Raw genomic sequence first — 13,566 nt, 5'->3', positions numbered from 1 at the left:
CACGAGGTTTCAGCTACCAGTTCTGCCCTTCTAACGTTTGTATAAATCTTCCACACAGTATACCCTCCTGGTCTCCATGCTGTTTCAAGAACCACGCGCACGCCTTTCATTAATTCATGAGAAGCACACGACCATCCCCTCTCTCCTTTGATGTGGTACAACTACCCCCTTGTGGATGGAAGCTCAAACCTGCTGTACAAAATTGTTTAGATTCATAAACTCTTTTTTTTCATTTGTCTTTTTTGTGTCAAATGTTACATTTTTACAACAAAATATATTGTCTTCACAAATTTATTTAGTTTTATCACATAAGAAAATAAGACAAAGAAACAACTTCTCACACGGTCTCTCAATGGCACACAAGGTGAATGTGTTAAGTTTTTTGGCAGAACATTAAAATAATCATACACTAGATTAAATGAACTATGCATTGTGACTTTCAAACTAATGACTGCATATCACCTATGATGATGACACAGAAATATAGAACAGCGATTGTTAAATAGTAGTATGTTCCTATAACACAAGAATAAGCTTGATTTGCATAGCTTAAAGGTGTAAAATAAAACCTGCTAAAATGGCTACATTGTTTTCTAGAAACTATATGTCGCTACCTCAGTAAAAGCAATAAACTTTTCATGAAAAGCTTTTGAAGCCTCCCACCAATATCAAATGAGAACTTCATCACAGGTGACTCATTCATTCTCACTTTCATATGTTGGATACCATTAAGGCTACATTTCACAGAATACACAAAAACAGTTTGCATTTTACATTGAAAAAGTCAACAAATGAACAGGTAAACCAGTAGCTCTGTGGATAGGTCCATTCTTATAGCTTTATCAGTAGTCTTAAGGCTTAGAATGGGTCCCAAAAACCTCCACAGATTTCACAAACTAACCTCTAAGAAAACAAAGCAGCAACATCCAAAAAAATCTCAAAATAATGCATCACATTTACAGAAAATTGTCTTAACACATTTGGCATTTAAATAGTGGTGTATTCATCATTACAATTCCTCTTTACTGATTTGTGTGATGTTAAAGTACATTCCCATTTTGTGATGGATCAATGGAAGACTTGTGAGCCACTTTATATCCTTATGTGTAAAACAAAAGCAAACAAAAGATATTCAAGGCTTAACCAAACTCACAAGGGAATGGTGATCTAATTTTATGGTGTCTTGTGCATGTTGTACAAGCGTCTTCTACCTTTCATTCATGCCCATAATAATGAGCTTTAGTTTAATAGGCCTCTAGCACCCCCAGTCAGTCTGCAAAGTAACTACTCGAACCAGCGAGTTTGTCTATCTATTGCCAACTCAGAACATATGAGCGGAACACAGGTGGCTACCAGTGTGCATATACAACATGTGAACACATCATGCTTGCTATTACACATAACACATATGACGTGAACCTTTGCCACCTATGCTGGTGTTCTGTTGGTACTAATATTCACTTTATCTGCCTTAATATGTATGTAAACAAAGTAAGATTTAAATAATTTGGTGCACTTAACCAGAGACTATAAAATACAATGGCTTTTCTTTTCCCTGGGGTTGGCTCAGTCACAGCAAACAAAGCACACATACAGTACATACGTGCAGATGATTTCCCCAAAACGATTTGGTCCTACACTGCATCTGAAATGTAATATTTTGGATAGTTTTTTGCATTTTGTGTGATTAAATTTGTTTTGGAACAAGGCAAACACTCAAACACGTTTGATATAATTGAACAGAACTCTGTATCTTTCACTCACAGAGCACAATAACAAAACTTGAAATAGCAAAGTTATTCAGTCAAATGGGAAGCTGCTTTGCCTGCAAAGACTTGTGGTACAAAGGAGACTTTTTGAGAAAACTGCTAAATTACTAGGTGGACCTAGTGTTGTGATACATGCCACAATATATCCATTGTGATATATTGGTGGGAAAGACTTTCAAGCCATTTTTGGCACAACCGGTCAGACAGGCTATCTGTTGCTTCTGCTCTTTGAGGACTAAAACAACAACACTGTAGGGCTGGAAAAGGGACACCAATGAAGAACCGTCATTGAAGCCTACCTGCTTCAAAGAATGGGATGTTTAGTCTACCCTTATTTCTCCACAGAAATGCACATTAAAAGCAGATATTGGAATGCTCAGCTGTTAGATGATGGGCAATTAAAATACTTGGAGCAGAGTAAACGTTTATGCCGAGTTTGGACAAACATTGCTTTAGTGTGTCTGATCACTATGGACAAAACACCTGTGTCTTCTGTAGTATAAATACTAACACTATAACAAAAAGCCACGAATCTCAGTGAAATATAATTTTTTCATCTGCACAGGAGAAACCCCATTACTTTGTGCTAATATTTCAAATTTAGGAGTTGTGTTAAGTTTACATGGCACGTGTAAACTTAACACAACATGTGTAACATGTTTTCTTCATATAGCCAGCATTTAATAGTAGCAGAACAGTGGTCCCAGAACACAAAGGCAATGAAGTCTGAACCCAGCATGTTGTTCTTTCCCATGGAAATGTATTTTTAAAAAAACAAAGTTTGGCCTTTTCTCCACTGCCATAGACAAACATAGTACAAAAACTATAAAGGGAAGGAGAGCAGGAAGCTACAGAGAAGCTAAGGCTGATGTTACTCCCTCTTGTCTGCTGCTTTTGACTGCTCCCTTTGAATCATGCATCGGCGCACAATGCTGTCAAAACTGCCAAGGTAGAAGAGGGCGATGGTACGGAACAAACCCATCGTAACAATCTGTGGAGATAAAACAGACACATTCAAATAAATGTTACAACCCAATATATTACCCAATATATAAAACAGTACAGTGGTGCTACCTGCTGAAGACCCTCTGTGATGGAGGTGACAGGTGACATTCCACAGGTTAGGGCTGAGAGCATGTATCCATCTGGCCCTATTGAACTATTGAAGTTTCCTTGCTGTAAAGCAGTAAAAACAGAAATGGTAAGCTCATATTTTAATTGAGTACAGAGACATAGAGAAGAGCAAAGGGGTCATTGGATCTTCACAAAAGATAAGTTGAACAAAGAACAGCATATTTTGGGGGAGAACCAAATATGCTTCTTACCACTGCATCCCGAACAACTATCTTAGCCACTTGCTCAGGTTGACAAACTCCAGAAGTTTCAGAGATCAATTTTGTCTCTAGAGGCTAATGTATTAAAAGATGAAAAGTTAAAATACATACAGTTCTTTGCACAAGTGTCAGATTTTATTATAGTGACACAAACCTTTGTCTTATTTTCCTCAGCTAGTCCAGGCGTGTCTGTGTCAGGGGGGTAGGCAACAGTCACGTAGATGTTGTACGGCTTGATCTGCAAAAATAAACCACCACCATTAACTTAATATGTTACTGACATTGTACCCTTAAGCAAGACATTTCTCCAACTTCACCTGAGCTACAGTCTGGTGTTTTAACTTTCAGGTATTTATTGCATTTCCATTAACATGTACTTTTTCTACTAAATAAACAAGTAATAATAATATAAAACTGTGCTCCAAGAAGACAATGACAATTTGAACTGGCTAAAGAAAGATACAAAACTCGTAACTAGTTACAAGACTGTTGTAGTGACAAACATGTGATTTAAAATGACCAGCAGACAAACAAAATACTAATTGATAAAAAATTAATAATTCACCTCCATTTGCAGTGATTCTGCAAGACCACGCAAGGCAAATTTGGAAGGGGAGTATGCAGTGTATCCAAACAGCCCTATTTGTCCTGCTTGAGAGGACACGAACATGATCCGACCCATCCTGCGCTCCTTCATTGTGGTGATAACTGCCCGTGTGGGGTACACACTGCCCAGGTAGTTCACCTCCATCATTTTCTGTTGAAATTAGGCAAAGGGTCATGATATATGAATAGATAAGCAACAGCTGAAATAAGAATAATAAGAATAAACTTACTTTAAAGCGGTCCACATCTACTTCCTCAAATTTTCCAGAGATGGAGGTGCCAGCACAGTTCACAAGCATGTCGACAGGCCCCAACTTTTCCTGAGCCTACAGACATAAGGATTTAGTACTCATGCTAAATAAATTAAACTCTTAAATACAGTTAATAATCTGAAGGGAGGTGAGAAAAAAAAAAAGTACCGACCTGTTTTATCACGCTTTCCACTTGATGGTAGTCACTTGAAACATCCACTGATATGCACAGCACCACCTGAATACACAGAGGCAGTTGTGCAATGAGGCCAAAAGCCAGAGACCTTTTACATACATGCTATTAAAACATTTACACTAACCTAATGCAATAAATAAAATAAAACCTAAATACAAGAAAGGCATACCTGTTTGTCATTGATGGCAAATTTTTCCACTTCTTTCTTAGCTTGAAGCAATTTAGCCTACAACAGAAGGACTTATAATCAAACGTTGCATACAGTTTCTTCTTGGGTTCTGATTGAAAATCTAACCTGCTATCTGTAAACTAAACTTGTAATATTCAGTACTAACCTCATCTCGTGCCACCAAAGTGATGAAAGCTCCTTGTCGATAGCACTCAATAGCAATGGATTTTCCAATTCCACTAGATCCCCCTGTCACCTGCAAAAGCAAGATCCCAGTAACGTTTATGTTAACAACCAATGCTCGTATGATATGAAAGCTATATCAACAGCAATCTTCTGCAGTATTACAGCCCAAATTAAAACATGCCTAGATCTGAATCAAAACATAATAGTAATAAAAATAATATTATAATAATAAATAAGCCATTTGCACCAAGTAAGCAGGGTAAGAAAATTGATATTACAGAATCATTCATTATTTGTATTAAATTTCGCAGTTTAAACACGGGGTGGGCGTGTCCATACAATGATAATGTCTAATTTCCCACTGAACGCTTCTTTTACTTTGTTTAACTATGTGGCTCCTCTTAGGTCTGTGAAGATTGTTACGTATCTATCAGAGCATTATGCCAATAAATGCAAGTGGTCGCTACAATCTGCAACTTTGACTGTGAGTCTGACTGACTCTAGTCAAGCTACAAATAAGTTAGCACATGACTTACCACGACGTGGGCCCCGTTGAGTTTGAGAGGTTTGGGGCTGATTAGAGGTGATATCATGTATAACAGCAACACAAAGGCCACTATAAAGGCTACGACTACAAGGAGCATGATGAAAGGCAAGAGCAGCCACCACGAGTTGACAAACAGCCAGTCCGTAATCGATGAACCCAAAGCTTCTTCCGATGACATGAGTAAAAGCAGACAGTCGTTAGCTTGTGGCTAACTAGCTTCTGGGCCTGTTTCTGGGCTGGAATAACGGAGCTTGAAGGGGGCGGCGGCCCGGAGAAGGTGTGGCGTAGCACGGATCCCAGAGGAGGAGGAGTCCCGCTTTGCCTGAATGTCAGAAATGTGCAGCGGCCAGGTGAAAGTGCAGGCGTGGTGGACCTTTGCTCCGGTGACACGGGACCAGTGACAAAGCGCAAAACCAAAACAAATCCGACTGGCTTCTTCTGTGGGGCCTCTGGTGCTCTCAAACACACAGAACAAGTCTACGCTGCCCCCTACTGCCCCGGCGTCTTTCGTAAGATCGGTTCCCAAAGTTTTCAGGCTGTGACCATGTTCATATACTTCATGGACCCCCGAAATAACTAAAAACTCGACACCCGTACAGCAAAATGAAACTAGTGTCAAAACATTAACACTGGTTTTATTACATTTATTGATTTGTTTATTGCTCCATTTAACCTAATATCAATTCAAATATATGTTTTTCATTAAAAGTATTGATTCAGCTGTTTTTGTTCTTGTAATTATGTCACAACTCCCAATGGGTATTGAGCCTACTTTGAAAACCCACAGTGGACCAAATGAAATCATTTCAGACTTGGAGCTTGAACCACCTTCAGCTTTAACCTTTATTTACAATATGGAAATATAGTGTGTGATATACAGACCTTTTCACTTAGAAAAGATTTCTATGTTGACTATAATAAGTAGACATTTACAGTGAAATAAGATAATATTCCCAAACAGAAATAAAGTCGACCTGATGAGAGCGAAGTTCAGTTGTATACAAGATCTACTAGAGCATACATGAAATGTGCAAGTGTTATAGTCTATTTAAGCTATGATCAAGCATTTAATTGACCAAAAACTTCTGCATGTAGAAGGCACACTCCAATGTATGGCTACATGCCGCATATTCTTGAACTTTTCCTATGTTATAAAAATAAAAGAAAATCTGAGCTTTAACATGTATTGTATTGCCTTACATATTAAAATTTGCATAATGTAAGGCTACATGTTAGCAGGAAAAATATTCCTGTTCATTTAATGAACAAAAACCTAATTTGTACATAGAATAAAATATATGTACAAAAGAATGTGGAGAAAAGCATATCGTGATTTAGCATTTCATATCTAGTGAGTTTAAAATAATGCTGGTCTGGCACCTTTGGTGTTTCACCCCTTTAACCATGTTGAATTAAAAACAGTAAACAAAAAACTACTGAAACACAATGCAAAGTTTTCCCTGGGTCAAACTCTACAAACATCCTGACCTAAGAAACTTGATATTCCTCAAAAAATCTGAAAAACAGAAAATACACACTTAACACCACTCTCCTAGTCCAAATACATTCCTCAAAGTACAGTACAGGCTAGAAAATGTTTCCTTATATAACGCATAGAGCACATAAGGGGCACTTACGTTGAGTGAGGCAATCACTGAGAGTCTATTAGTCACTGGGTGCCTTTTTCTGTAATCTTTGTTTACTTTACTTTTAAAATGCAAAAAATATTACCAATTTATATGCAGGGCCATTTTAAATCTCTTAAATTAAAATACACACAGTCCATTCTTAGGAGAGAAGAAAGGCATATTATCATGGCCAGTAATTTCCAAAAAAATAGGCCAGGACAGAGAGAAACACAAGTAAAGATGACCACAAATACATTGCTTTGGCTTGGTTAAGTTTAACTGTGTATTTAGCCCTCCTGACCAAAATCCTCTGTGAACTTTTTCAGCTTCTCCAGGTCTTGATCATTTACAGTTGGCTTCGTATTGGACAGAGATCTCAGCATGTCAGGCTGAAAACACACATACATTACAAACAGTTTGTCAGTATGTTGATCAAGTGTTACTCTTCTCTTACCATGGACACCACTGGCTCCAAAAGCTTCTCTCCTGGCACCTCCATCCATGTCATTTCAATAGCGTTGGGATCGCCAGGTGAACAAGGTGTCAAAAGGTCATCCATAAGTATGTTTGGATCATTCCTTGATGGCCCTCTTACCTAAAAAGAATGTTTACATTAAAACCCATAACACAATTCTGAATAATAAATTAGTTTAGAGTAATGCAAAATAAAATGTTCAGCTGGACAACTGCTTAAATTGTCTCGGCAATGACGATTTGGGCCTATATTACTATTGTATTACTAAAATAAGGATTTCAGGCATACCCTTTTGAAGTGGGTTGCAGATTGGACCTTTCGAACTGGCTGCATCAAAGCATCTCGAACAATAATGCTGATATCTGCCCCAGAGTAACCATCTGTCTTCTTGCCCAGAGTTACAAAGTCTGAGTCTGAAAGACTGTTGGGAGTGGCCCCCAAATGGAGCTTGAACATAAAGGAGCGGGCATGCTCTTCAGGCAGCGGGATGTAAATCCTCTTTTCAAATCTGGGAGACAACATTTGTGTTATGTTCAATCAAAAAAAAAGCTTCAACTGCATACATTTATCAATTAATAATTACCTTCTTCGAATAGCTGAATCTAAAGTCCAGGGTATGTTTGTTGCTCCAAGTACTAACACTCCATCATTATTATTGCCCACTCCTGCGGAATAAAAGATTGTCACTGCTCTGTATATTGGCACTGTTTATGCAGCTTTAAATCAAGTCTACAATCACGTACCTTGCATCTGCACCAAAAATTCTGTCTTTATACGACGGGCAGCCTCGCTCTCATTTTCACTTCGGGAGCCACAGAGAGAGTCAATTTCATCAATGAAAATGATTGAAGGTTTGTGTTCTCGTGCCAGGCAAAAAAGATTTTTTACCAGCCTATGGGCATATCATATGCAGTTTACAGACTGGCTGTTGCATGACAATTCATAATTATAAAAACAATTCAACTTCTTGATTACACTTACTTTTCACTCTCCCCAAGCCACTTAGAGACGAGGTCAGATGAGGAGATGGAGAAGAAGGTTGAATTGTTTGCCTCTGTAGCTACGGCTTTCGCCAAATATGACTTTCCTGTTCCTGGAGGTCCAAAGAGCAAAATCCCTCTCCAAGGAGTTCTCTTACCTTTGAGACAAAAGTTATGGTTGTTATTGTTATTCTTATCATTCTTGCCAGATGATTTAAAGCTGTGAATCTCACTGGGTACCTGTAAAAAGGTGGGGGAATTTGATTGGAAGAATAACAGCTTCTTTTAAAGCTTCTTTTGCTCCTTCAAGACCAGCAACATCATTCCATTTAATGTTTGGTTTCTCCATAACAATTGCACCTGGGAACAAAAGAAGAAATTCTCATCATTTATTGTCTAAAATATTTAAAATTAACTGATGAACAATTATGATTAAATAAATACCTGAGAGCTGATTTTGGAACTTCTTTTTCTCTGGATCATCACCTTCATCACTTTCATTTCTGCATAACAAAATATACATATATTAAAAATGTAACCATTTTAAACTCTAAAAACAGAAATCACTGCATGACATCAGCTGTCAGCTGCCCAGCCCTCAAACGCACCCTTTGTCTTCACTCCCAGATTCTTTAACGGGCTTGGAGGGAGGAGCTTTTTCTTTCTTCTTTAGATATTCCTTCAACTTCTCAGCTCTGTCCAGGTATTCAGCACATTTTGCTCGTATACTCTGTTTCGCTTTGTCTCCCTGAGCTTCATCTGAAAAGGAATAGCATAATCAATTGTATTACAGCAGTATAATGGCATTTATATGACTTGTAAGTAGCTTCATTTAGCATTGGTTTACAAACACACAATAGAGAATAACTTACATTTTACAACATGAAGGAAGTACTGGACAGCGGCCTGATACAATCGTAGAGCCTCTTCGAAGTTTTGTGCTTTGTCCTCCTGGGCTGCTTTGCTGGCAAGATCAATAGCTTTCTATATAAAAGAAATAAAAGACCATTTACCAGACAGTACTGTGTCCAAAACCACGTTGTATTATTGTTTTGTGCTAAAATAAAAAGAATGATTTGAAACGAGACATATACATACACACACATATTAGCAAACTAGTATACCAGTACTAGTACTAGTTATACTAAATTGTATTTAACATAAAACCGTTGTTGGGGCCAATATTTATTTCAGAGTATTAAAGCACATGGCTCCACCTGTTTTGACGGGAGTTTGACGTAAGAACGTAAATTGTCACGTTAAATTATATAATATGTATAGAAATACCCAAAACAATAATTTATAATAAAAATAAAATCAAATAATAAAATAAGACAACAAGTAGAACAAAGCGTATTTTGCGGCAGGTGCGAATTTTAAAAGCTGAAACCAGTTAAGTGACACCGAAACCTTAATCTTATTAGTGTTAAATTAAGTAACAAACCTAATATGAGGCTCAGAGTTTAACTTTACAGAACACGATTCTTTACGATTTCATATTACGAAAGAAGAAAGGACGATTTTGGTTCCTCTATTTCGTTTTAACTTGTTATAACAGCGTTGAAGCTTTAGCTCAAAATGCTAACTAGCAGCTAATGCTACACCCATTATAAGTAACATTTTAATGAGCATAATAATATCAAACTAGTCATAATGAACACACCTATGTGTTTTAAACGATGTTTATAAAGCCACCGTCACTTGTACGGGTTAGATCACGACGTTAACAACTTTGTTGGCGTATTTGCGCATTTTAGCCTGGGTTGGTCCATCCACAACTTACCTGTAAATTATTGTTAGCCATAGCGGCCAATCGATCCTCCAACAGTAAGAAATATAGCTACGATTCAGTACCCTAAAAGCCCTTTAGAATATTTCGCAGAATAAACACTATAAAGTGTGTAATATTTAGTTAAAGGGGGCTTGTTTTTCTTCTCAAGATCGCTCCCGAGGTGGAAACTTCCGCATTGAAAAGTCGATCCTCGCGTACAGAAAGTAATGACGTCAACGCGCACGTTTAAGGCGCACCAAAATACTACGTAGTAGAGAGATAAGACTATAGTTAATTTATATGTAATCACTTTTCTATCTTGCAAACTGAATAAATATAAGAAAGCAAACAAAAACTCCGGAGTTAGTGAAAATATGTCATGATAGACTTGTGACATGGTAATTAGGGCTAGGCCTAATTATAGGCCAGACGCCAAACTTTCTCCACCAAAGATCAAATTGTGTTTCAGGGTCCTACCATTTCTAAACCCGAACTATATCAGATTCAGGAATTTATTCAGGAATTTATTAATGATAAATTTTGTGTGTGTGTGTATATGTGTATATATATATATATATGTATATGTGTATATATATATATATATATATATATATATATATATATATATATATATATATATATATATATATATACACACAGATTAAACTGAAGGGAGACAAAAAAAACATTAAAAGATGTTTCCAGATAAAACAAACTCAAACTTAAGAAGGCCCTGCATATCACAGTTAGTCCACAAACCGTCAGTGATACATGTAATACAGTTTTAGGGATTTACTGATTTAGGGTGCATACACATTTCTTCTTGTCCTTGCTTGAGGTAAGTTTGGTCCTGTTCTAGTCCTGCTTTAGTCCTGTTAGTCTAGGTTTAGCTAGTCTCAGTTTAGTCTCAATTTTGATGTCCTAGTGTTGTGCTGGCTGTTGTTCAGGCCTGAACTAAATAGGCCCTCTACATAACAAATTTTGACAGCCATTACTGGGTTAATCAGATCCTTTTTAGACACTCATGCTCTTGGTAAATCTTTGTAAATAGACAATGACATAAATATATTTATAACAATATCATAGCCACCTGTTTATTATCTAAGTAGGCCTGCAGTTCTTCCACTCTGTCCAGGTATTTCTTACAGCTGTCTCTTATCTTCTGGTTTCCATCCTTGCCCTGGGGCTCACCTAATGAGACAGAACATACACTATGAATGAAATAAACAACCCTTTAAAATAAATAGGCCTAAATTAGCATATAAAGATAGGTCTAGAAGATGGAGAGAGGAGAATAACATCAGAAAATTTTACATGTGACTCACGTTTCAGAATGTGCAGAAAGATCTTGACTGCATGTTGATAGGACCTAATAGCTTCTTCATAGTTTCCAGTCTGGTCTTCCTGTGAAGCCTTCTGAGCAATTGCAATCGCTTTCTACATAAGAAAGACATTTAGTTTATTAAGGTATGGTTGGTGGACGTTTGATAAGCAGTTATAGGACAGTGAGAGCCTAGAAGTCATTGTAGTAGTTTAGTTTAGTTTAGTTTAGTTTATTTTACTTATTTAGTGTCATGCACCATTAGTTGGTGCCCAGCCCACATGGACTTATAAGACACATAAAACAATAAGCAGACAGATCACACAACAAACATAAAGTGTCCTCTTACGGAGGTCCCAGGCTTTCAGCACAAACTGAGCCAACTTAAAAACATTACATTTAAACAAATATTTAAGTCTGTCCTCATCAGACATAACAAACCAACAGAAAGACACATTAGACAACAACTGACAGCGAAGGTCATGATACAAAGGACAGTAAAACAAAAAATGCATTTCATTTTCAATATCCTTTAAATCGCACAGAACACAAGTGCGCTCCTCCTCTGGGACTGAGTGGAAGCGTCCCGTCTCCAAGGCCAGAGGCAGAGTCCCACACCTCATCTGGGCACATACTGACCTCTGACCTCTGCTCAGATTCAGGGTGACATATGGTTCAGGTCCAAAACAGTCTTTAATTAAGATATATGTTCTTAATTTTGGTTTACAGAAGATGTCATTGTGCCACTTTTGTTTATACTTATCAAAGTAAATGTTCCTCACTTGTCGAACGCTACAGATTAACTTATTTCTGTAAATAAACTGGAGATCTGCAATCTCAAAAATGTTCTCCATCTCTCTACTCCAGGACGATTTATGTAACAGACTCCAGTTAAATACATGTTTGGTTAATCTTGTGTCTGGCAAATTAACCAACCTGTTCCATAACCGCACCATGTCACAAATGTGTCTCACTTCACATGGTTCCCAGTCCATATCTCCATACAGAGCAAGTTTAGGCGCCTTTTTGTGCACGCCTAAAAAGTACCTCAACTTTTTCACTGTGGGTGTGTTTACAGTAACCCCAGACTCCAGCTCCATAGTCCAGAACAGGATAGACACAGGCCCTGTACAGTTCAGTGTAGGTTTTGTAGCCCAGGTCACGACACGCTTTAACTTTGTTTATCAGTGCACCTAAGGCTCGACCTGCTGATTCTGACAGAGCTTTGATTCCTTCATCAAATGTAAGATGTTCATCCAAAACAAGTCCCAAATATTTGTACTTTTTGTTAAGGACAAGGAAGTGGCACCAAGAATAAGAATAAGAATATATGTGATCTATACAGGCTCTTTTCATCCTAAACCCATTCTGCTCCTCTGCCAATACATTAAAGGATTCAAGGTAACAGACCAGCCTCTCATTAAGAACACTCGAATAAAGTTTATACACACAACTAAGTAATACATGTCATTTTGACTAAAAGGAGTTCATTTCATATAGCCTAATTATGGTTAAAAGTATAAAGAATTGAATTAAAGACTAAAATGTATTAAGTTAAAACAATTAGCCTAAGTGAAATATTCGTAATGTAAAGAGTCTGTGCTACCGCTCCTACGTGAGTCATCTTTCACAGAGTGGAGCTACAGAAGGTGTGAGAGCGCAAAGCTTTTTTACCTGTGAGTACTTTAAAATGGACTAAGCTCATGTTTTGTCTCCTCATTCTGGTTAGGAAACGTTCATACCGGTAGCTCTGTGTGGCTGTTTAAAACTAAGAAATGGCAAATACAAGGGCTATCTATCTATTGGCCGCTGCACAACAAACTGTCTGAAGGTGCATCACTGTTAGATGTCATCACTAAACCTGCCCCAAATGTGAGGTCAAACATGTCTTAATGATGATGCAAAACAGCAGTAATTTGAAAAAGTAGACAACTTACAAACGTACAATGCCACCCCTCAAATAGATAACACATTTATTATTCTCTCATTAGGCCAAAATAGACCAAATAGACCATTGGGCTATGTAACTCCTTTGTAACGTGTACAGGCTGCTACGGTGTTGTGAAAAGCATAACACTACTGTAGCCCACATAAGGAAAACGCGCATACACTTAATTAGCACAACCATAGAACATCAGCTACTCTCTCACCTGTAGGTTCGTTGGCTCCATGAATCTCAGATAAAAACTGATTTCACCTGTGATCAAATTCGGTTTCGTATCAGAGCTCGTTCAGTTCCTGTTTGCTTGTCACTGCCTCCATGACACATGCGTCCCAGAAAGTTACCAGCCCAGTCTCAGGAATGAAGTTGCCCTTCAATGACTCACGCGCTC

At 37.7% G+C, this 13,566-nt stretch overlaps 2 protein-coding genes across 3 annotated transcripts; both read right to left on the bottom strand.

Moving 5' to 3' along the window:
* Positions 1 to 275: 275 nt before the first annotated feature.
* On the bottom strand, positions 276 to 5,516 carry kdsr (3-ketodihydrosphingosine reductase). The gene is made up of 10 exons (XM_020922363.2): positions 5,048 to 5,516; positions 4,492 to 4,581; positions 4,326 to 4,382; positions 4,133 to 4,198; positions 3,940 to 4,035; positions 3,669 to 3,860; positions 3,258 to 3,341; positions 3,095 to 3,178; positions 2,844 to 2,945; positions 276 to 2,760 (listed from the first exon to the last, which is right to left on the bottom strand). Exons 1-10 carry the CDS (start codon positions 5,234 to 5,236, stop codon positions 2,641 to 2,643), a joined length of 1,080 nt encoding a protein of 359 aa, XP_020778022.1. The 5' UTR covers positions 5,237 to 5,516; the 3' UTR covers positions 276 to 2,640.
* A 366-nt stretch (positions 5,517 to 5,882) lies between these two features.
* Positions 5,883 to 13,545, bottom strand: vps4b (vacuolar protein sorting 4 homolog B). 2 transcript variants are annotated; one of them, XM_020921760.2, is made up of 13 exons: positions 13,384 to 13,545; positions 11,238 to 11,349; positions 11,003 to 11,103; positions 9,014 to 9,125; positions 8,750 to 8,900; positions 8,586 to 8,644; positions 8,382 to 8,501; positions 8,143 to 8,299; positions 7,905 to 8,053; positions 7,745 to 7,826; positions 7,450 to 7,669; positions 7,141 to 7,281; positions 5,883 to 7,075 (listed from the first exon to the last, which is right to left on the bottom strand). In XM_020921760.2, the coding sequence occupies exons 1-13, from the start codon at positions 13,402 to 13,404 to the stop codon at positions 6,974 to 6,976; spliced, it is 1,527 nt and encodes a 508-aa protein (XP_020777419.1). In that variant the 5' UTR covers positions 13,405 to 13,545; the 3' UTR covers positions 5,883 to 6,973. The 2 variants fall into 2 exon arrangements, with proteins under 2 accessions (XP_020777419.1, XP_020777427.1); XM_020921768.2 differs by lacking the exons at positions 11,003 to 11,103; positions 11,238 to 11,349; positions 13,384 to 13,545 and adding an exon at positions 9,925 to 10,140.
* Positions 13,546 to 13,566: the final 21 nt, after the last annotated feature.

The sequence above is a fragment of the Boleophthalmus pectinirostris genome, unplaced genomic scaffold (assembly GCF_026225935.1).
Source record: "Boleophthalmus pectinirostris isolate CB_2022bp ecotype Guang Dong unplaced genomic scaffold, ASM2622593v1 HiC_scaffold_16, whole genome shotgun sequence".
Lineage (NCBI taxonomy): Eukaryota > Metazoa > Chordata > Actinopteri > Gobiiformes > Gobiidae > Boleophthalmus > Boleophthalmus pectinirostris.
The sequence above is the reverse complement of the archived record's forward strand: the minus strand, read 5'-3'. Positions and strand labels throughout refer to the sequence as shown.